We start from the raw sequence: 20157 nt of genomic DNA, 5'->3' as shown, positions 1-20157 counted from the left end.
TATCTGGTTGGTGTTTTGGACCTCAGTTGTATATTGCTGCCCTAAGTAGGTATCAGGTGCCGCTCGGACGAGGGATTGGAGATTCGAAATGATCATTTGAATTTGTCTATGGCTGTGGGCTTTCTAAACTTGTATATATAGGAAGTCATCTACGAGCAAAAGAAAAGAACATTGTGAACGTAAGGGGGCCGTGATCTACCAAAACAGGGAATACCCAAGGAGCATAGTGCAGGACCTCGGAGGGAATTCGCCCAAGCGCATCCGCGCATTGTAGCCCTAACTCGAGCCGGGGAGTGTCTGTGTGGACCCAGGATCGTTGAGGTACAGCTTCACGGTATCCCAGTAGCGCTCCGGATCAGCCCTCATATGCGCCACATGTTCTGACCCTGCATACTTCTCCCGACGGACTACGAAGCCCTTTACTTCTGCATCAGAGGCATGCGTCTCCACATCTTTCCAGTCAACGAGTTCATCAGCGTCCGAGTATATATAACACCGTCTCGGGCGGCCAGCTTTGTTGGATCCGCGCATCATCTTGCCGTCGTTGATGGTCTGCCGGGCGACGCTAATAGCATCACGGATGCCAAAGATTTTCCCAACCGCCTTACTAAGCACAAAGAAAGAAGCTAAGTAGGTCCACAAGAGGATCTTGCTCAAGAAATTCAGAATCCATGTCTTGGGAAGGGCGTAGGAGAAAGCCCTGAATGACCCAGAGAGTGTCGCGGTTCCCGGGGCACTGTCAATGACTGTAGAGGAGACGCAAAGAGGATGGCCAGTAGCTTTCTGATAGGCCTCGAGAAGATGTGTCACGGCGAAGACGCCGCCATTGGAGAACATGTGGATAAAGATAGGGCTGTCGGCTGGAAGCGTCTGTAAGGCCTCAACGGCGGGTGCAAGACGAGCATGCTGGGATCGTTTTGTAGGACGTAGGATAAATTCCGTAGAGGATGTTCGGATGAAGATGATTCTGGCACGAGGCGCCAGTTTCCGGTATCCCGCGATATATTTGACCAATGATCTGGTGCCTGCGTTCATCCAGAATGCAATCACGATTGTGCGGGGATAATCCCCACTGTCGTCGGCTGAATTGTCTGGCTCTTGGATATAGATGCAGGGGGAAAGCTTGGAAAATGATGCCATGTCGTCCGCTTTCTTGTGTGATGCCGCCATTCTGGAAGATAGAGCCAGGATGTAGAGACCGGGCCCTGAAACCAGGAGACAAAGCTATTGTAGTCGATGCGTACGGTTCACAATACAGAGCCAGGTACTGCAGCAGCACAAAAGCAAAAAAAGAAAAGAATAAAGCTCAATCCAATTGTTTATAACGAGTGACAGGGATGAGTTGGAGAAGGATGACAAGAGAAAAATGCCGCTCGCTCCGCTGCTCCGCCGCTTCACCGTCCGGAGGTTCTCTCAACTGCGCCCCCACGTGCTATTTTCTGATATATCATCTTTATATCAAGAAAATACCAAAGAGCTTACATCTGTCGGGTCGTTCGGTCGCTTGTCCTTCTGGTGACTACGCGGACCTCGGACAACCGGGAAAGGGCCCGGCCGGGTCTATAGGTACTCCGTCGAGACGGCTGTCCTACTCCGTACATGTGGACGCGGCTGTATCCAGCCTACAAGTCGCACAAGAAGTGGCATGACTCCTGATTAGTTACGGATTAGTAGGGCGTCTACGGAGTATGCAGGTGTCTCGCAACTTTTTCCTCCCCCGCCTGCTTTTCCTCTCAGTTCAATCTTCAACTGCTGATTCACTGCGAGATTAAGTGTCCGCACGACCTGACGATGAGGGGTGGCAAGGGACGCTCCAAGCAATCTGCGGAGCGTTGGAGCAATGAATAACGCAACCAGTGCAACCCTTGATTGAGCGAGATTTGATGGCCGCGTAGCATGGAGCGTCTCTCGACTGGTCTGCTTACTATCACCCTGTGCTGTTGAACCTCTTGTCACACCGAATACCCCTGCTCCATACGATCGCCATTGGAGCACCCTGAAAGAGAAAATGCATCTCGCCTGTATAGGCATCGTAGGACCGAAATTCCTTTTGATATTGGCAATGGGCCGGTGATTGTACGCAGAAAGTCGATCAATGTGGGTTGCGTCCCTTGATCAAGTTGTTTTCACCTGATCTTGAGCAGGGATCTGGGACGTTGTAATATGTCGCACGTCTATGGGAAGGCCTTGCCCCTTGACGTTCATGGGCTCGAGATGCCATTGCCAATTGATGCGACGCTGCTGCTTCTTCACATTGAACATGGATACGTAGAATTTCCAAAGCTCAGCCGGAAGGGGGAATGGGAATCAATTGGACAGATTTGCGGGGTACATGGCCGTCTATCGGATGGCCTGGCTGCTGTTCGACTGATTCCTGCCAGCAGCCCAGACTTTCCGGTTTGAATATGATCAAGCTGCATATGATTAAGCTTCAACTATCCAGGTACCCATGCAATGGACCATTTCCACAGCATATAACTATTGAGGCATGCATATAATGATTATTTGGGTCACGAGTCAGGTCATGACCGTACGGTTAGAAAGGTGAATCTGACTGAATGCATGCCCAGAGCGTGTAGCTAGAGGGAAGTACAAGGGCATGATACCGTATCGGGCCTCAGGCGAAGACTCCCGCCACTCTCAAGGAAGATCCAGTAGTAACTTCCCATGATAGACTCGCTCTTGAAGGCCACCTTCGGTGACTGAGATCGGACAATCCATCCATGCGAGAAGCAGGTATTATCATGACTGCGTGAAATCCCTGCGTGCGCACTTCTTAGTAAGCGAGTTGTGTCACTGACTAAAGTTGGTAGAAGATCTGCACCGGGCACTCAAAGCAACTCGTCGCCCCGGTGAGGCTCTTGTCGAGACACCGGCAGTCGCGAGTCTGACTCGGTCCAGACCATTCGGGATTTACAGAGATGGGGTGCATCGTGCACCCCTTGGAACCTGGATGGATAACGGAACCCATATGCGGCGTCCCCACGGTCCCACCGGGTCCAAATACTTATCGCCATGCTGCAACTGCAAGCCTCAACCGGCACTATCACAAGTTGACTTTTGCGGTTGTTTGTTTGCGTGGGAAAAGGTAACGGGGCGCGTCCATTGGACCAGACGGCCAAATGTCAGAGCGGAAGCTCGGAGGACAGGTCATGTATCAGTTCATTTTAGGACGGCAGGCAGTGGCACGATGACGGTTCGGAATGGATGGATCTCTGGTCCTGTGGGCAGCGAAGAATAATAGCGTCCGACCGTTCTCGACTTCGGAGACGGTTTTCCCTAGCGTCAAAAAGGTACGGCCCGGACAGTGCGAGTTGGCGGAACCTGCTTCCTGGTGCAAAAGGCTGGTGAAATCTGGCACCGCTGGAGGTGACTGACTGAGGCTGGATCTGCAGCCGCTGCGAGTCATTGTTGCGAAAGGCAGGTCAAGTGAATAGGCAGGTCTTAGCCGGGTTGCTAAGGTGGGGGGTAACGGTGTGAGTGAGTGAGTGAGAGACACCCAGGCCAAGCAAGCGTGAATTCTGAAGCGGGGTACCGTACTTCACCAAAGACTCAATAATAATAGTCTAGCCTTGTCTCCCTCATGACACCTCAACTGAACTGTTTGTTTGTCAGGTCCACCGTTCCATCTACTTTGTTTAATTTCTAGAGCCCAGGGCCGCCCCTCCTTTTTATCCGATCCGATTCCTTCTGCCCTGATCGCTACTTCCGTCGCTGAGCAGCCGGCGAGAACGTGCTGTGAGCTGTTACGATGGCCGGGCTCGAGCAGCCTCTGGACGCGAATGCTCTGAAGGAAGGTAAGTGCTCGGTTAGCTTTCCAGACTAGCCTGCGGCGACCTGCGTCCTTTTTGTCTGACCCACTGCAGCTCTCCAGGCTCTCGATGAAGAATTGGGAAAATTCGACTTCATCGTTGCGTTCGCGCCCATCAAACTCATCACCGCCGGTGGCTTCCTCGCCGTCAACTACCTCAAAAACCGAGAGACGACCAAAGACCTAAATTACCTGCTGGATCCAGAATGGGCGACAGATGAGGACATAAAGGGACCCCTGGAGCAGGCAATCCTTCGCGTATCGAAAAGGCTTGGGATAAGCGAACAGTGGGCGAACGAGGACATGGCACTCTATGTTACCAAAGAGACGAGGATACATTTGTTTCGAAAGGCTCTCAAGCAGAATATCACCCTGTTCCGAGGCGACCACATTGTCATTCTGGCTGCACCGATCAAGTGGGCTCTGAAGCGCAAAATCAGATGGATGTTTGCGCCAGGCCGGGACCGAAGAGTCGAGGTTGACATGAGCGATCTCCTCGCCATGCTAAAGTGCATGCGTGACAAAAAAGGCGGCCCCCTGAACCGAGAGCACCTCCGTACCCAGAGCCTCAATTCCTTCGACGTCGTGCCGGATTCACCAGGGATGGAGCAGATCGCCGCTGCCTACCGGGAGAAATACAAAGATGAGATCTTCGCTTGAGCTTGTGTACGTCTTCCTCAAACAGCCCCTTTATGCGTTTGCTTAGACAAGGGAGCTAGGGTCCGCTAGCTCGTCCGCCGCTCTTCTCCTTGATCTTGTCATCCACGTCGATAGTCTCGTGCTACTGCTCTCTTTCCCTCTGCTACTTGAGCATAGAGCTAACATGTGTATGGTTAGGGCACGAGCAGCACAAGTGAAAGCGCCAATTGCGGAACCGACTTGCATAGCTAGCTAGCTTTCTTTCGTGATCTTGAGCGACAATTACACCACCCCCCCTCTAATGACCGCGGCCCCCCCATAGCCGCCCCCCGATAGAACTACCGTTGATATTATCGCCCCCTGAGCGGATGTCACTATTCGCTGCAGACTTGACCTGATGACGACCTGGATCGTGAATAGGTGCGCCGCGCCGGGTTATCATGTATTGCTGCTTCGAGGAGTGCAACTTCCGAGCGGAATGACAGTGTGAAGCATAGGTTGTTTGGAGCAACGCATCTCCCGGTCAGCCTACCAGAGGTCGTCACCCATCCTAGTGATAGCAATATCGCGAGAACTGAGTCAATCTGCCACTGAGCGGTTTGCCTCGGACATTTTATGGTTAGGCTTACTTACTATGGTCTATGACAGAAGAGATAGAAGCAGTTGGCTGGAAAGAATCACTATTACATACCATCTTGACCCATCTTTGACCTTATTAGGACCGAGTTGAGTGGCCGCTGTCTACACACTCCTTTATCAAGCACCCGAATAGCAGCCGAGTAACCAAGGTATTATCGATCTTTGGCTAAGAAGCCCGGTTAACCTCACAGCTTGCCGACGGAAGCTGCCATCCTATGCCGCAACCAGCTCGCGAAGGCTTCTGATGTCGCGTACATATGACACGATGGATATGGAGCATGTTATTTGCTAGACGACAACGGCACTGGTCCTGACTGTGATACTGAACGGCATCAAAGCTGCACACAGCCTACCAATCACCGTCCTATTCTCGCTCCACATCCAGCACATATCTCCCAAGTGCTGACCATAAGTTTCAAGAAACAGCCTCTCCCGAAAACTGGGGAAACAGAGCTACTGTAGGTTGCGTATAACTGTAGTCACGTGCCCAGCATCAGCGTGGAGAAATCCCGCGTCATAATCAATTCATCCTTTTCCCGGGACAAATCTATACAGTAGACTGAGAGTATCTCGCCCCCTAACACCATGCTTTCCTCACTACGGATAGCTCTCAGGGGTGTCTCGGGCATCCGCACATTCTCTACCTCTCCCAGACTCCTCCGCTCCGACCTTTCCTTCCAGGTCTTCGGACCGGAAAAGGAACAGCCTACGCGCAACCCAATCGTCTTCCTGCACGGCCTTTTCGGCTCAAAGCAGAATAACAGGAGTATTAGCCGGTATGTCTTATTAGTGTTCAAACTGGAAAAAGTCACTGATGAGTGTCTCTAGGGCTCTGGCACGTGATCTGAAGCGTGAGGTGTATATAGTGGTTCGTTTGCACTCGCCTCAACTGGCTTGACAGATGATCGATTCCTGGTCTTTTGATATGGATACGGATGGTAATCGAATGTGTGCGCTGTCCAGGATCTCCGCAACCACGGCAACTCCTTCCATGATGCCGAGCACAACTACCCCGTCATGGCAGATGATGTGGCCGAGTTCATTCACGAACAGGGCCTAAGCAAGCCCGTCCTTATTGGTCATTCCATGTACGTCAAGTTCTAGCTTCAGTCTAGCTCCATTGTTCGGTGTCAGATATGGTTCGCTGGGCCATGTATCTGCCGAGTCCGACTCTTACTCACCTTCCTGAAGGGGCGCCAAAGCCGCCATGACCGTAGCCCTCAACGCCCCGGAGCTCGTCTCGGCCCTCATCCCCGTCGATAACGCCCCCGTGAATGCGCCCCTGCGCACCGACTTCGGCAAATACATCAAAGGCATGCAGCAGGTCGAATCGGCGAACGTAACGAAGCAGTCTGACGCAGACAAGATCCTCCAGGAATATGAAGAAGTACATCCATCCTTCACCTATCCAGCCACACCTACAAAACGAGCTACTAACATGCCCTTCCAGGCCCTCCCCATCCGCCAATTCCTCCTTACAAACCTGGTCCGCTCAGAGGATTCGACGATGAAGTTCCGCGTCCCGCTTTCAACGCTGGGCTCGTCCCTGCGCGCTATGGGCGAGTTTCCGTTTTCGGAGCCTGGCAATGTGAAGTATGAGGGGCCTACGCTTGTTGTGCGCGGTACGAAGAGTCCGTATGTCTCTGAGGATACGTTCCCTGCTATCAAGGCGTTCTTCCCCAACTCGCGCGTTGCGGATGTTGAGGCTGGGCATTGGCTTATTTCGGAGAACCCGGAGGCGTTTAGGAAGGGTGAGTACTTTCCCTACCCGTCTGTCTACGGATTATTGTGCCCTGGTATCGGGAATTGCTTGCTGACCCGCTTTTTAGCCGTCGTTGAGTTCCTGCAAGAGACAGATTAGACTACGTAGATCCTGGACTACACGGAGAGATTGTGTGGTGGCTGTTTGAATATTTCCCATGTCCGTCTGTCCCATCCGATAACTAGTTCTACATAGACATAGAGAAATAGACAGAAATGATACCTCCAAACCCCGAAAATGGAGCAGCGCAAAAGGCAGATAGGCGTAGTGAAGTATAGATACAGGAACAAGAAAAGTGACGCTGCGAAGCCATAACACTTCATCCACCGAATAACGCCAATGCTTAGATTCAGATTCGCGCCGCCCAAGACACACAAGAGAAGCAGATCGAAAAAGGGGTATTTCAGAATAGGTCCAGAGAAGAAAAGAACATTTGGGGGTGAAGAGGGCTCGGCTGCTGTTGGCTTGGCCTAGTCGTCTTCAATGGTTATCGCTTCATGAGGCTTCATTGGTTCGTGAGCATTCAACCTCTTCTTTTTCTTTTTCTTCTTTCTCTCCTCCTTTGACATGCTGGTTCTGGAAGAGAGGAAGCCGACCGGTCGAGGAGTTGGCGACGTCGAAGGCGGTTGGGAGCCTTCCTCGTCTGAATTGGAATGTCGGCGCTTGATCCTCATCCCTTGACTGCGGTCGTTTGAAAGCAGATCGGGTCTTGGGGCCGGACGGGACTGTGCTTGGGGAGAATCACGGTGTGCCGGTTCCAATTCAGAAGAGCCATCAGATATGTGCAAGGACCTTTTAATTCGATCGAGCTGGGTCTTGGTGTTCTCGTACGTCTTCTTGGCGCACTGTTCGATCTGTGTCATCCGGAGCTGGAGAGAGTGCATATCCCCTTCGTTGAAAGATTCTTTGACTCGGTTGTAGTCCTCGTCGAGTCTTTCAACGTTATCGCACACTTTTTGTACTTGGCCAGTCAACGATGTGAATTCATTCTTTAATGATGTCATTGCATCATTCAATGATGTGCCTTGGCGCTCAATCTCTTGGATTGTTTCCTGGTCAGCGGTCTTCTTCTGTAGCAGGTCACTATCGGTATTGCTTTGTTTTTCGGCCAGAGATTCCAAGCGCGCCCGCATTCCCTGATACTCTTCTTGATTGAGCCACTGGTAGCGCTCTGCAAGATCACTTATTGAGCGTGTCAAATCATGCTGTTGAGCTTTGATGGAGTTCAGCTCCTCTTGTGGTGGAGCAGAATGCTTTCCTTGGGTTTCCAGTTGCTTCATCTTTCCTTCCAGGGAGGGCAGGTTCTGTTCCATCGCTTCCAGAGACTGTTTGTGCAACGCTAACTCTTTCAATATCTGGTCTACAGAGGGATACATCTCATGCATTGCCCTGACCATGTGCTGCACTATTGGTTCCGTTGTCAAGTTATTGTATCTCGACTCCAGCGACAGCAGACCCACTTTGAAGTTCTCTATATCGGTGCTAATTCTTCGCACTGACTCGAACAGACCATCCACTTTCGGGTCAAGCCGTTCCCTTGGGACCCTCAGCGTCAGGTCTTGGAGATTCTCTGTGAGCAACTGCTGGGCCTGCTGGCTCTCGCCCAGCTTCTCCGCGATTTGCTTCTTGAAAGTCTCAATCTCTGCCCATACCAATTCGCCGTTGACACGAGCAATTTCTTGGATTTCATCAGCCATTCTTTCACCCTCTTTTTTTAGAGCTTGAATCACTGTATTGTCTTGCTTTGAAGAGGTTGTTTGGCCGTTGCTGAGATGATCCAGCTTCTCCAGCTTCTCCAGCTTCTGCTCCTGTTTCGCTTGGGTCGAAAAGAATATCTCCAGCTTATTCTTCTGTTCCATTTGAGTCATGTTGAAGTGGAGCAATTTCTGCTGCTGATCTGCTTGCATCTGATTGACGAGATCCAGCTTCTGCTGTTGATCCGTCAGGGTCTGTTTGAGTTGATTCATTTGCAGCTGCTGATCCTTCTGATCTGGATCAGTTGAATTTAAAAGCTTCTGATGAGACGAGGACAAGAATTCAAGCTTGTCGTTCCACTCCGCTGTTCTCTGCTCTAGGCTCTTGTGCTGAGTTGAAATCTCATCAAGTAACTTTTTCGTATCTGGCGTAAGTTCGTTAACTGGTTGTACCGGCGGCTTCTCTTCAATTGCCTTTACACGTTTTTCGACGTCGTCCATCTTACTCTTCAGCGGACCCACCGAGTTTGTAAACTCCAAAAATGATTTCTGCTGAAGGGTTTGCTTATTCTTGACATCTTCCAATTCATCATCCTTCGACTTGAGATAGATGTTTAACTGTGCGATATCACTATTCAACACAACAATCTGGTCGTTGGCTGTTTTGAGATTTTGCTCCAACTGTCGGACCCTACTCTCGTTTTGTTTCACACTATCCTCAAATTTGGAGCTTTTCGAATTTTCCGAAGCGGCAAACTGATTTATGAGGCCAACCTCTAGTTCCTGAAGCCTGGTTTGGTATCCCTTAATCTCAACATTGACCGACTCGAAAGCTTTGTCTGCCAAGTTCTTCTGGCTTTGGTAGCAATCCACGGTGGCTGGAAAACCTCCTTGGTTCGCCTTGGTTAGCAACTCAATTGTTTCTTCTCTCTTTTTATGGATGCGTTCTCTTTCAGCTTCCTTCATTTGTGCCTTGACTGCTACCTCCACGAATTGAGCAAGGCTGTGCATGAATGTACCGCCAGGCACATCACGTTGTATGTCTGGGGCCGACAGCGCCCGAGGGCCGGGGGGCCGTTGCTGGGCCACTTCATGTTGACTCAAGCCAGCATTCAGTGGAGGCCGACGGCGGGGGTCGCGCGACAGAGAATCGAAGCTCATAGTAGCGCGTGGAAGGATAGCCGCCTGTTCTGGAAAGATAAGAGAAGAAAGGTTGTCAGAAAGCTCGGTGGATGAGGGAGGGTAATGGACTCACATTTCGCTCTGCGCGGGGATTGCATCTCTTTTAAGTTTTATGAGGACGAAGCATGAAAAGAAAAAAAAAAAAGTGGAAAGTGACTCGAAACTTCAAGCCGGAGCTCTGAATTTGAAGCTTCTGAGAGTAGATTGAATCCTACCAGGTCAAGGAGAGCCAAAGGCGAAGTGAAGGAATATCAAAGAAAGCTTCACTTTGTCTTAGATCAATCGATTGTTGCTACGGCGGACGCGTTTGGTGGGCGGGTTCTGCCGGGCGGTGAGCCTATCAGCTTGTGCAGCTCTGGCGGCGCGGAATCAATCAAGGCTTGCGGCCAGCACTGATCTCAATTCCTTGGGGATTTTTTCTTAAAAGACCAGTTACCTTTGCATCTGCGTTTGACATGGCTGCGGTAAGCTCATAAAAATATCCCGTCAATATGTTCGCACACACTCATTCACAAGACAGCCAATCTCTACCGTCGCGGAGACCAAGGAGCTCCGGGGTTTGAACCTCATCGCTGCTCATTCACATATCAGGGGACTCGGTGTAGATGCTGACTCCCTGCAACCGCGGCCGGCATCGCAGGGCCTTGTGGGCCAGGAAAAGGCTCGAAAGGCGGCTGCAGTCATTCTTCAGATGGTCAAGGAAGGCAAAATTGCCGGACGGGCTGTTCTGATTGCAGGCCCACCCAGCACCGGTAAAACAGCCATTGCTATGGGTATGGCACAATCTCTGGGGTCTGATGTCCCATTCACTATGCTGGCGGCTTCGGAGATCTTCTCCATGGAAATGTCAAAAACAGAGGCCTTGACGCAGGCTTTCCGAAAATCAATTGGAGTACGAATTAAAGAGGAGAGTGAAATCATCGAGGGTGAGGTGGTAGAGATTCAAATTGACAGGAGTGTCACTGGTGTAAGTACTACTTGAGCATTAGGGAGCGACACGTATCTGAGCTGTACTGATTCGTCTAGGGCAACAAACAAGGAAAGCTCACAATCAAAACCACGGACATGGAAACTATCTACGATATGGGCACGAAGATGATTGACTCAATGACAAAGGAAAGGGTTATGGCTGGAGACATCATCTCGATCGATAAGTCGTCAGGCAAGATCACGAAGCTAGGACGTTCTTATGCCCGGTCTCGCGATTACGATGCGATGGGCGCCGACGTCAAGTTCGTCCAGTGCCCCGAGGGAGAACTTCAGGTCCGCAAGGAGATCGTGCACACAGTGAGTCTGCACGAGATTGATGTCATCAACTCGCGTTCGCAAGGGTTCTTGGCGCTCTTCTCTGGTGATACCGGTGAGATCAGGAGTGAGGTCAGGGACCAGATCAACACCAAGGTCGCCGAATGGAAGGAAGAGGGCAAGGCAGAGATCATTCCTGGTGTCTTGTTTATAGACGAGGTGCACATGCTCGACATCGAGTGCTACTCCTACATCAACCGAGCCCTAGAGGCAGAGCTTGCTCCTATTGTGATCATGGCAAGTAACCGCGGCCACTCGCGGATTCGAGGAACCACATACAACTCTCCTCATGGCCTTCCGCTCGACTTCCTCGACCGCGTCGTTATTGTGAGCACACAGCACTATTCAGCAGATGAAATCAGGCAGATTCTGGCAATCCGCGCTCAAGAAGAGGAGATCGACTTGTCCCCAGACGCCCTAGCACTTCTGACAAAGATCGGCCAGGAATCCAATCTTAGATACGCCAGCAACATTATCACCACATCACATCTCCTCAGCCAAAAGCGGAAAGCAAAGGAGGTTAGTGTTGATGACGTCCAACGGAGCTATCGACTATTCTACGACCCCGCTCGCAGCGTCAAGTTCGTTAATGCGTACGAGCAGCGGTTCATTGGCGACCAAGGGAATGTGAATCTCTCGGCGCCTAGTGGGGACGCTATGGAGATATCATAGAAATCTTCTGTAATCGCATTTAGATCCTTTCGGTGTTCAATGGACGGAGTATCTGAAGACAGCAGGATCCATCTTAGTCTAAGCACACTGGGTGGTTATATCGAGAAAAGCTGTCCTCCGGTTTTGCGATGCTTTTCGAGCACATCGACTGATTATGTACGATAATCTCGGCGCTTGTTTTGCGGCTCATATGGGTATTTGGATGTTTGGGTTGATTTCTAGGTTTATAACGAGAGAATAATGCTTCGATATTGGTATCTTTAGTAGTACTGATTTACAGGGCTTATACAAAGCTGACGTTACTATCCCAATCTCCAGTACCTCCCACTTTCCTGAATTCAACTCCTTCCCCAAAGTAGCCTGCGCCCTTCCACGACTCCATGGTAGTGCCATCGTAAGGCCCATGCACGGCGCCGCCGTCACGGGCATCAGACCAGCGGTACTCCCACATCGCCTGCCCGGTATCTTCATTTGTTGGGTCTGTATCCTGTTGGAGGTCGACCCAGTCCTCGCCAGTCTCGCGGCGATATTGCCGGGTAAGCATTTCTCGTTCAGTGTCGTAAATTTCAGCCTGCCCTCGTGTCATCAGGATGTCTGCTGCGCCAGTGACCGCCTCGATCGCCTGTTTCCTGGCAGCTTCTTTGGGGTCATCTTCCTCCATTTCTGTATCTTGATCACCCTTTCGGGTTTTATTCCGCTTCGTTTGCCATTTCGGTTTCTTGGCTGCACCTTTTCCTATCCTTGCCAGCGCATCCAATGCAGTTTCGCCGCGCTGCAGTTGGGTGATGAGCACTCTTAGAGCGTCAGATGTCAGCACACTATCATCTGCACGATCCTTCTCTTTCCTTGCAGTCTCTCGTTTATCGGCTGCCTCCTTGGCGAGTCGGATTTCCTTCTTCGACACCCCTTCCAGCCATGAATCGTGCACGGCATCAGGATCCGCCGCTTTTCGGACATAGTTGCCTGACTCGTCGAATCGACCTTCTTCTTGTTCAGTTCGCATATTGAATGCATCCAGCAACGGCGCATGCTTCTTCTTCGACCCAGCGCCTAGTTCCTCGTCCATGCCGGTCTCAACCCTCGCGCGGTCTTCCTCCGCAACGTCACTCTCACTCTCGTCATCTTCGTCGATATTCACTTCGCCAGCACCCTGGCTCAAGTCCACGCGTAACGTCCGCCCGCTCTTTGACGATGCGACCTGCCCCTCGATCTCGTCATCTCGCAGAAATCGCACATTCTTCTTGTTCTTCCGTAGCGCTTCGTCGCCATCTATATCCTCAGCGCCAAAGTCCTCCTCCAGCTCCGCAAACATATCGTCGTCGTCTGCTTCCTGTTTCGCTTCGTTCTTGCGTGCTTTGTTCGATGACCGCGCATCGAAGCCTTCGTTATCACTGTCCGATTCGTAGCCATCTAGGTTGACGGCTTTCCGGCGGACTTGTTGTCCACGCCGCCCGATCTCGTCTGCATCTAATACTGCGTCATCGTCGGGCGCATCGGGGGCAAGTGTTGACGGGTTTCGCAAGTCAAATCGCGGTTTTTTAGAGGGGCCGGAATCGTCGAGGTCTTCTTGATGGTAGGTGCGCGTGTAGTCTTCGCCAGCCCGTTTTGGACGCGGGAGTGAAGTAGACATGGGTGTTGAATTGGATTACTCGTAGATTAATGAGGAAAAGCAGAGAGGGAGGAAAGTTGAAAGCTCTTGTACGGGCCTTGTCTGGGGTCGGGTCGGAAAATCATTGTGGAGCCCTTTGCGTCACTGCGGGCGTTCAAAGAAACTCCGGCCTCTCTTTCTCACGACTCTTTACACGCTCGACTTCAAAGCTGATACGTCTTTTGTCCGGGGGCCTACTGAGGAAGCCTCTTTCTTATACGGTCCTCTTTATACTTCTCCAAGGCGTGGGTATTTAACGACCCTTGATCCACCATGGTCCGTGCCTGTACCCGACAGTGTTTACATCGCTTCTCGAGTTCTTATCGAGTACCTGCTAATTAAAACAGTTCCGAGGTAACTACTGGGAAGACGATCCAATGGACGGAATGCTTCGCCATGGCGCTACGCGCCGTTTCGATGAATATTACCGTTGCTATCCTGTCGCTATGATGCCTGGTCCTGAGCGAGAGAATGTAAACCACGGCGGCAAAGTCATCATGCCCCCCAGTGCTCTCGACAAGTTGACCCGGCTACACATCACATATCCTATGCTGTTCGAGCTGCATAATGGTGCGAAGGGAAAAATGTCACATGCTGGAGTGCTGGAGTTTATTGCTGAAGAGGGGAAGATTTACCTCCCATACTGGGTAAGTGCCATTGCTACTAGGCTGCTTATATGATCTTTGCTAACACATTTTATTTTGTAGTTGATGCAGACTCTTCTTCTCGAACCCGGCGATTTAGTACAAATCAAATCGACAGACCTTCCCCCCGGACGATTCATCAAGCTCCAGGCCCAATCCACCTCGTTCCTAGACATCAGCGACCCCAAGGCAGTTCTCGAAAACGCCTTTCGAAATTTCTCCTGTCTGACGAAGGACGACATCTTCACATTTGCCTACAATGACCAGGTGTACGAGATGGCCGTGCTGGAAACGAAGCCTTCGAACGAGACAAATGCGATATCTGTCCTGGAGACCGATCTTGAGGTTGACTTTGCGGCACCCGTTGGGTACGAGGAGCCGCAGCGCCAGAGTGGCACTAGCACACCAGGGAGCGTAGTCAGCGGAAGGCTGCCAGCCGGTGGACTCCTACACTCACATGGCACAATGGCACAGTCGATCAACTATGCCGCCATAGCACCAGAGTCTACCGACGCAGCCGCGGGGGCACGAGCGGTATCGTCGAATTTCCTGTCCAGCGGCCACCGATTAAATGCCAAGAAGGGCAGCAAAACACCAACTCCAACAGCGTCAACTCCCACTCCGGGGGCAACTAATCCCAGCCACCCACCCCCCGTCAGGACCACGAATGGCCCGCAGCCACTACGCCTACCACCTAATCAATTATTCCTTGGCTATGCCATCAAGCCCGTTCCGAAACGAGATGACAGCGGAAACGTGGTTGAGTCAGAGAAGCCGCGCTTTCAAGGAGCGGGTCAATCTCTCCGACCAAAAAAGAAAGGTATAGACGGCTCGTCCACGCCCACTTGAATGTAATTTAGAATAATCGACACTCTACATGGTGTTCGGACACGCATTATGGGCTTTTGTATCAGGTTTAGGGGTCACTGCGCTTAGAATGGCAAGCATCACATTCATTTTTAGCGACTTCTATCTTTACTTATTATTTCATCATAGTAACTAGTCCATCATGACCAAGCCAGGCGGCCAATTTGCATAGGGGCATGAACCTCGACGCCCAACTTCTTCGCCGCATTCAGAACCCATTCCGGTTCACGTAGGAACTGCCGCCCGATCAACACCGCATCGGCCTTGGGCTCAGAGCCCTCCTCATCGGCGCCCTGAACTATCTCGGCCGCCGCCTTAGGCTCTGTGATGAAGCCAACGGCACCAATCAGTGTCTTGGTTCCGGCAGCCTTAACCTCCTTCCGCAGCTTAGCCGCCAGTTCAGTCTGGTAGTCCGTGAAGAAGTGGAACTTCTGATCCTTGTGGTTTCCACCTGAGCTCACATCCAAGAGGTCAACCCCAATCTCAGGGAGATACTTCAGCAACTGAGTATTAGCCTCCAAGTCCCAGCTTCCATACTTCTCAGCATCCGGCTGGCCCTCAATCCACTCCGTCGCACTGACTCTAAGGAACAGCGGCGTCCCTTCCGGAATAACCTCGCGAATCGCCAGCGCAACCTCTCGCAGGATCCGCGTGCGGTTCTCAAAGTTACCTCCGTACTTGTCCGTCCGGTGGTTCGTCACAGGACTCACAAACTCATGCAGCAGATAGCCGTGCGCGGCATGGATCTCAATAACATCAACACCGGCCTTGATCGCAGTCTCCGCGCTCTTCGCAAAGGCCTTCACGATCTCCTCAATCTCAATCACGGTCAGCTCCCTAGGAGTCCAGTACGCAACATCCCCAGGCTCCCACTTGTTCTCCTCACCGCCACTAGGTCCAACCACATCCTTGGGCCACCCAAACACGCCCTCATCAGCCTTGAGACTGCGCACGCCCTTTGAAAACGCCATCGGCGGCGCAACGGTACTCGCTTTCCGCCCCGCATGGTGAAGCTGCACACCCAGCTTTCCACCCTGAGAGTGCACAAAGTCCACGACCCGCTTCAGGCCCTTGAACTGCTCGGACTCCGTCCCCTCCTGCCAAAGACCCGCGTCGTTAGGCGAGATTCTTCCATTCGGTTGCACAGCCAGGGCTTCCGTGAAGATAAGGCTCGCGCCCTTGTACGCGAGGTGGCCCAGATGCGCGATGTGGAAGTCTGTCAGAGCACCGATGGATGGGGAGGCGGGGTTTGACTCCGCGGAGAACATGCACATGGGCGCGACGATGACACGGTTCTTGAGCGTCACGTCGCGGATCTTGAGAGGGCGGAAGAGCGTCGGAGTTTCCTTTGCTTCGGGGTGCAGGGCTGCGCCTGGGTTCGCGGCGGGTGTGAAGTAGGGGATCCCCTGGGCGCCTGGGTAGGCGGGGGAAGGGGCGGTTGCGAGGTCTTCGGAGGGCATTTTGGATCCAGACGCGTTGTCTCTGTGGTATTTCTGGTTTGTGCTTTGTGTCGTTACACAGTGCTTTTCGTTCTCTCTCAACCGTGCACTTTTTATAGTTGTTTCGTACAGCGTCGAGCGCTGACAAATCAGTATGGATACACTGTGGAGCTGGAGAAATCTGTAGAACGTTTGGGATTGGCGATCTGCGTTTTCAAGCTTCGCATGTTCGGATCCTGTTCATCCTTCTCGGGGGTGCTTTGTCTCCGATGTACATTTTTCCACTGTGGTGTGGCATGATCGAGTCTCGTACGTTGCGTCATGCATGTCCTGTATGTTGCAGGGCAATGCAGACCATAGCCGAAAATGACTGCCGGACCGGGAGACTCGGGGGATAGTGCTCAGCAAGACAGATCAAAAATATATTATCTATTTTCTTTAGCGTCTATGTACATAACATAACTCATCATGTCAGCCCTAGTTGGAGGTACTGAAGCCACCATACGGACCGTGTCCCATAGCTTTTGCTCGGATAACGCCAATTGAAGTCTCAGCAAGTAGTGAGGATGAAGGCCGGAATATCTACTCCGAGTCCAAAAGCCCAGGGACATTCTCAAGCAGGTACTCAACAATGGCATCGGGACCGCGCTCAACCTGCAGGCCCTGGGGGATAGCATGGAGCTTGATGTCAGGCTTGATGCTGCGCGCAATGGACTGGATCTCAGCCGCTTGCTCGGCAGACCACATTGAAGCGGAGAACTGTGGTTGCTGGTTAGTACTGCACATCACATCGAGGATCACTTCGACTCCATGTGTCGAGCTAAAGGGGTTGAATTGGAAGACATACCAGGACATCAGGCTTGTGCTGCGTCACCTTGGGCGCGACTTCTTCGATAGCTGTTCTCAAGTTAGTTCCATAGTGTATACACTCAGTGAGAAGGGTGGGAACATACTTTCGCAGTTATCAACATGGACAATGGTGTACCGGTCCTTGAGGGCATCGGCCATGCGGCCGATGAGGCGCTTAGCCCGCTCGGGGGCGGTGTTGACGGTGACGAGGGTGAAGGGACCTTTGGGAGACGACATTTTGACTTAGATGCTGGTGTATGTTGAGTTGAGGGGAAGGTTCAGTGATGTTAAGAGCCTGGGGTATACGGGATTCCCCTCCCACATCCCCACAATTTCTCCCCACACTGCTGCGATACGCGGATAATCCGAGGTTATTATGCATGTACTCCGTACGTATGTACGTATGTTGTGCTTCTTGCATGAGCATGAGAGGAGCAAGGCATCATTATCTTACTGCCTGTGATGCTCTGAGTAACTGATCAGTCAGCTAATCTGTAAGGTCTCTTCGGATTTCGGGGCTCGGGCTTATAGCACTCAGACATACAAGTTATACAGCCCGAGGAATAGCTTGCTGAGTCAGTAGTACACAGTCATAAGGAGTGGGAATGAATTTATCCCGGCGGGGCACAATTTACCCGCTGTCATCTCGTCGATTGCTTCCAGAGCTTCACAGTTCATATAAACTGTCTCTTCAAGAACAGAGTGCTCTAAATAGACTACACTACTTCCGACGATGTCTACAGCAACTTCGAAGACAAAACTGGCGTCATGACCTAGCCAAGCTGTCAGCAACAACAAGCTCAATCGCCAAGTTTCCGAAGGGGTTTTCCCATCTCGGCCTCACTCGGGCAGCCGATCGGAATGCCGATGGATCATGGCCCCATGCCTGGTGGTCTGATTTCGCTTCCCGACATTAAGGGTTCTTTGGCTGCTAGACGTGGGCTAGTTATATAGTAAGTGTGTGTCCGTGGGGCAATCATTTATATTCTAGTGTCCCGTCTAAAATTCGTTACGTTTCTTCACTTCTATCTCAGAGCCATGTCGTCCTGGCCGGCGCTTCAACACATGACAAAGGCAAAACATCAAACATGTCGTGTACTAATGAACATGACATAGGCTACTCCTCCGTTGACGGCCTGAAAGAGCGTCCCTTCCACTGCAGAGCGATCGTCGGCAGAACACTAATTCCAACCATGAGAGCCACACAGACACCAGCACTCGCAGCCACGCCGACGTTTTCGAACATTCCCGGGAACCTGAATACCTGTCAGCCGAGCACATTTACAGCCTCCGAATCGAGTCAACATACCAGAACGGTCCGAGGAAACCCCAAATCTGCCGAACAAATGTGATGCAGACACCGACACTGGAGGCATCTTGGGGGTGACAGTCCACTGCATACGTGATAAGGACGGTCGTTACAATCTGGTTACCGGCAGCTCCGATGGCGATACCGATGATTGGGACAACGCTCCATTTACCCGCCTTGGCCTTCTCGGTGCAAACAAGGAAGACAATGATACCAACGATGGAACAGGCATAGCCCAGGTAGCTGAGCCAAAGTCGGAACTCTGGCTCTGGCTTCCGCTGCGCTCGCTTCGCCCGCATGTTCATCCAGAGGTCGGACATGCGTCCACCAAGCTGCTCTCCGATGAGAGAGCCGATAATTGGGCCCAGGAATTGCAGCCCCAGCTGCTCTGCATTAAGGCCGAACTTGCCTTGCAGCAGCTGTGGTACTTCAACAGTGGACAACACATTGCTGAGGAGGAAGATCATAGCATACGCAGCAGCGGGCACTATCACGCATGGGCGGAAGCACAGCCCCAGTGGTGCGATGAACTCAATCCACTTGATAGGGGTTGGGTCAATTCGTCGGATGCTGACGTACTCCCTCTTCCACGCAGGCTCCTTGGGATCCTCGTTCGTGCCGAGATAACGAGTTTCAGGACCTAGGACAAGGTACAGGAAAAACTGAACTCCGTTGATCTAGGCGGACGTTAGCTATTCGTGTCTGCATGAAACCCCTCCCATGTCAGGAGACTCACTATCGCCAAAACCCAGAATATCCAGATATAACTCGCCCGGTAGGTAACGAAGCCAAAGATGAAGGGTCCGCTGGGAATGCCGAGCGTGAGTAGCAGCGTCCACACACCCATATACTTTGCTCGGTCCTTCTTGAAGAAGGTCTCCATCACAACACCGCTTCCGATCGCTGGAAATTTCTATCAGCATTATTCCGGTATTCAACCTCTGGAATTTTAGATCGTACCTGATGCTGGTGAGATAAAGAATGCCTGCAAAGCTCTGCATGCTGCGAGTGACGCATAGTCAGGAGACTTTGCACACCCGATATTGCAGACCAGACTGCAAATTAAGGAAAGGAGGAAAATGGGCCGTCGGCCGTATCGGTTGGAGAGCGGCTTCCAGAATAAAGGCGCACCACCCAGAATAGCGATCTGAAGCGAGGTCAAATAAGTGACCCGGTGAAGCGTAACACCGAATTCTTCAGCAATCGTCTCATAGGCAGGGATGATACCGGCGGCCGCAAACGTCCCCATACAGGCGTGGAAGGCTACTAAAAGAAGATTGGCGATTTTCTAACCAAGATATCAGCAAGATTCGATCAACTTGATCTCTAGCGTGAAAGACTAACCTTCCAGGAAGGCCAGTTGTAGGGATCCGCAGGGTCCATGCTGGGAATGGGATCCAGTTCCAAAGTGCCATGACGCTCCATGAGGAAATCACGGTGCGCTGATGAGAGACGAGATGCCACGATGTCGGCATATGTTGAAGGGATACCCGCCTCTGTGCTTTCCACTAGATCAACACCATTCTTTGGCAGCTGCTGAAGGTCCTCTTTCTTGGGAGACCCCTCGGCAGTGTAGGTGCGTTGCATCTCCATGAATGTAGGCTCATTGATTGTCGTCGACGAACGACTACTTGAAGAAGTCATGTTGATGGCTATTTTGAGGAAGCCTCTGCCCTTTCTCTTCGGTCTGTTTCTCA

General features: G+C 51.7%; 10 protein-coding genes across 10 annotated transcripts; 4 read left to right on the top strand and 6 right to left on the bottom strand.

Annotated features, from left to right (window-relative positions):
* Positions 1-75: 75 nt before the first annotated feature.
* Positions 76-1623, bottom strand: BDW74DRAFT_124587 (TMEM53 family protein). The gene has a single exon (XM_073722123.1). The coding sequence runs from the start codon at positions 1168-1170 to the stop codon at positions 277-279; it is 894 nt and encodes a 297-aa protein (XP_073586183.1). The 5' UTR covers positions 1171-1623; the 3' UTR covers positions 76-276.
* Positions 1624-3563: 1940 nt separating this feature from the next.
* On the top strand, positions 3564-5166 carry BDW74DRAFT_124519 (uncharacterized protein). The gene is made up of 4 exons (XM_073722122.1): positions 3564-3602; positions 3657-3797; positions 3867-4477; positions 4660-5166. The coding sequence occupies exons 2-3, from the start codon at positions 3752-3754 to the stop codon at positions 4469-4471; spliced, it is 651 nt and encodes a 216-aa protein (XP_073586182.1). The 5' UTR covers positions 3564-3602; positions 3657-3751; the 3' UTR covers positions 4472-4477; positions 4660-5166.
* Positions 5167-5600: 434 nt separating this feature from the next.
* Positions 5601-6990, top strand: BDW74DRAFT_149199 (putative alpha/beta hydrolase). The gene is made up of 6 exons (XM_073723859.1): positions 5601-5865; positions 5918-5957; positions 6053-6177; positions 6281-6476; positions 6540-6840; positions 6919-6990. Exons 1-6 carry the CDS (start codon positions 5675-5677, stop codon positions 6948-6950), a joined length of 885 nt encoding a protein of 294 aa, XP_073586181.1. The 5' UTR covers positions 5601-5674; the 3' UTR covers positions 6951-6990.
* Positions 6986-9973, bottom strand: BDW74DRAFT_149194 (uncharacterized protein). Its single transcript, XM_073723858.1, has 2 exons — positions 9801-9973; positions 6986-9735 (listed from the first exon to the last, which is right to left on the bottom strand). Exon 2 carries the CDS (start codon positions 9704-9706, stop codon positions 7322-7324), a length of 2385 nt encoding a protein of 794 aa, XP_073586180.1. The 5' UTR covers positions 9707-9735; positions 9801-9973; the 3' UTR covers positions 6986-7321.
* Positions 9974-10123: 150 nt separating this feature from the next.
* rvb2 (RuvB family ATP-dependent DNA helicase reptin) lies at positions 10124-12009 on the top strand. The gene is made up of 3 exons (XM_073723857.1): positions 10124-10191; positions 10248-10694; positions 10754-12009. Exons 1-3 carry the CDS (start codon positions 10183-10185, stop codon positions 11702-11704), a joined length of 1407 nt encoding a protein of 468 aa, XP_073586179.1. The 5' UTR covers positions 10124-10182; the 3' UTR covers positions 11705-12009.
* Positions 11847-13480, bottom strand: BDW74DRAFT_124477 (uncharacterized protein). The gene has a single exon (XM_073722121.1). It carries the CDS (start codon positions 13332-13334, stop codon positions 11988-11990), a length of 1347 nt encoding a protein of 448 aa, XP_073586178.1. The 5' UTR covers positions 13335-13480; the 3' UTR covers positions 11847-11987.
* Positions 13442-14952, top strand: BDW74DRAFT_149191 (polyubiquitin-binding protein UFD1). The gene is made up of 3 exons (XM_073723856.1): positions 13442-13628; positions 13700-13999; positions 14060-14952. The coding sequence occupies exons 1-3, from the start codon at positions 13626-13628 to the stop codon at positions 14843-14845; spliced, it is 1089 nt and encodes a 362-aa protein (XP_073586177.1). The 5' UTR covers positions 13442-13625; the 3' UTR covers positions 14846-14952.
* Positions 14925-16525, bottom strand: BDW74DRAFT_124459 (NADH:flavin oxidoreductase/NADH oxidase). The gene has a single exon (XM_073722120.1). The coding sequence runs from the start codon at positions 16321-16323 to the stop codon at positions 15004-15006; it is 1320 nt and encodes a 439-aa protein (XP_073586176.1). The 5' UTR covers positions 16324-16525; the 3' UTR covers positions 14925-15003.
* A 359-nt stretch (positions 16526-16884) lies between these two features.
* BDW74DRAFT_176214 (uncharacterized protein) lies at positions 16885-17388 on the bottom strand (the record flags this gene model as incomplete). Its single annotated transcript, XM_073728553.1, has 3 exons — positions 16885-17061; positions 17150-17199; positions 17256-17388. 3 exons carry the CDS (start codon positions 17386-17388, stop codon positions 16885-16887), a joined length of 360 nt encoding a protein of 119 aa, XP_073586175.1.
* An 880-nt stretch (positions 17389-18268) lies between these two features.
* BDW74DRAFT_166831 (putative MFS transporter) lies at positions 18269-20053 on the bottom strand (the record flags this gene model as incomplete). Its single annotated transcript, XM_073726603.1, has 5 exons — positions 18269-18407; positions 18461-19137; positions 19197-19363; positions 19421-19748; positions 19805-20053. 5 exons carry the CDS (start codon positions 20051-20053, stop codon positions 18269-18271), a joined length of 1560 nt encoding a protein of 519 aa, XP_073586174.1.
* Between the last annotated feature and the right edge of the window lie 104 nt (positions 20054-20157).

Source organism: Aspergillus multicolor (genome assembly GCF_047715735.1).
Source record: "Aspergillus multicolor strain CBS 133.54 unplaced genomic scaffold BDW74scaffold_6, whole genome shotgun sequence".
In the NCBI taxonomy this organism is placed as follows: domain Eukaryota; kingdom Fungi; phylum Ascomycota; class Eurotiomycetes; order Eurotiales; family Aspergillaceae; genus Aspergillus; species Aspergillus multicolor.
This window is presented reverse-complemented; position numbering and strand designations above follow the sequence as displayed.

Bases quoted from the DNA above. Each gene is read 5' to 3' on its own strand.
- BDW74DRAFT_124587 (XM_073722123.1), bottom strand. From the start codon at position 1,170: ATGGCGGCATCACACAAGAAAGCGGACGACATGGCATCATTTTCCAAG.
- BDW74DRAFT_124519 (XM_073722122.1), top strand. From the start codon at position 3,752: ATGGCCGGGCTCGAGCAGCCTCTGGACGCGAATGCTCTGAAGGAAG. The intron at 3,798-3,866 runs GTAAGTGCTCGG...GACCCACTGCAG, and splicing joins CGCGAATGCTCTGAAGGAAG to CTCTCCAGGCTCTCGATGAA.
- BDW74DRAFT_149199 (XM_073723859.1), top strand. From the start codon at position 5,675: ATGCTTTCCTCACTACGGATAGCTCTCAGGGGTGTCTCGGGCATCCGC. The intron at 5,866-5,917 runs GTATGTCTTATT...GAGTGTCTCTAG, and splicing joins AATAACAGGAGTATTAGCCG to GGCTCTGGCACGTGATCTGA. The intron at 6,477-6,539 runs GTACATCCATCC...ATGCCCTTCCAG, and splicing joins TCCTCCAGGAATATGAAGAA to GCCCTCCCCATCCGCCAATT.
- BDW74DRAFT_149194 (XM_073723858.1), bottom strand. From the start codon at position 9,706: ATGAGCTTCGATTCTCTGTCGCGCGACCCCCGCCGTCGGCCTCCACTG.
- rvb2 (XM_073723857.1), top strand. The intron at 10,695-10,753 runs GTAAGTACTACT...TGATTCGTCTAG, and splicing joins TTGACAGGAGTGTCACTGGT to GGCAACAAACAAGGAAAGCT.
- BDW74DRAFT_124477 (XM_073722121.1), bottom strand. From the start codon at position 13,334: ATGTCTACTTCACTCCCGCGTCCAAAACGGGCTGGCGAAGACTACACG.
- BDW74DRAFT_149191 (XM_073723856.1), top strand. The intron at 14,000-14,059 runs GTAAGTGCCATT...TTTATTTTGTAG, and splicing joins AGATTTACCTCCCATACTGG to TTGATGCAGACTCTTCTTCT.
- BDW74DRAFT_124459 (XM_073722120.1), bottom strand. From the start codon at position 16,323: ATGCCCTCCGAAGACCTCGCAACCGCCCCTTCCCCCGCCTACCCAGGC.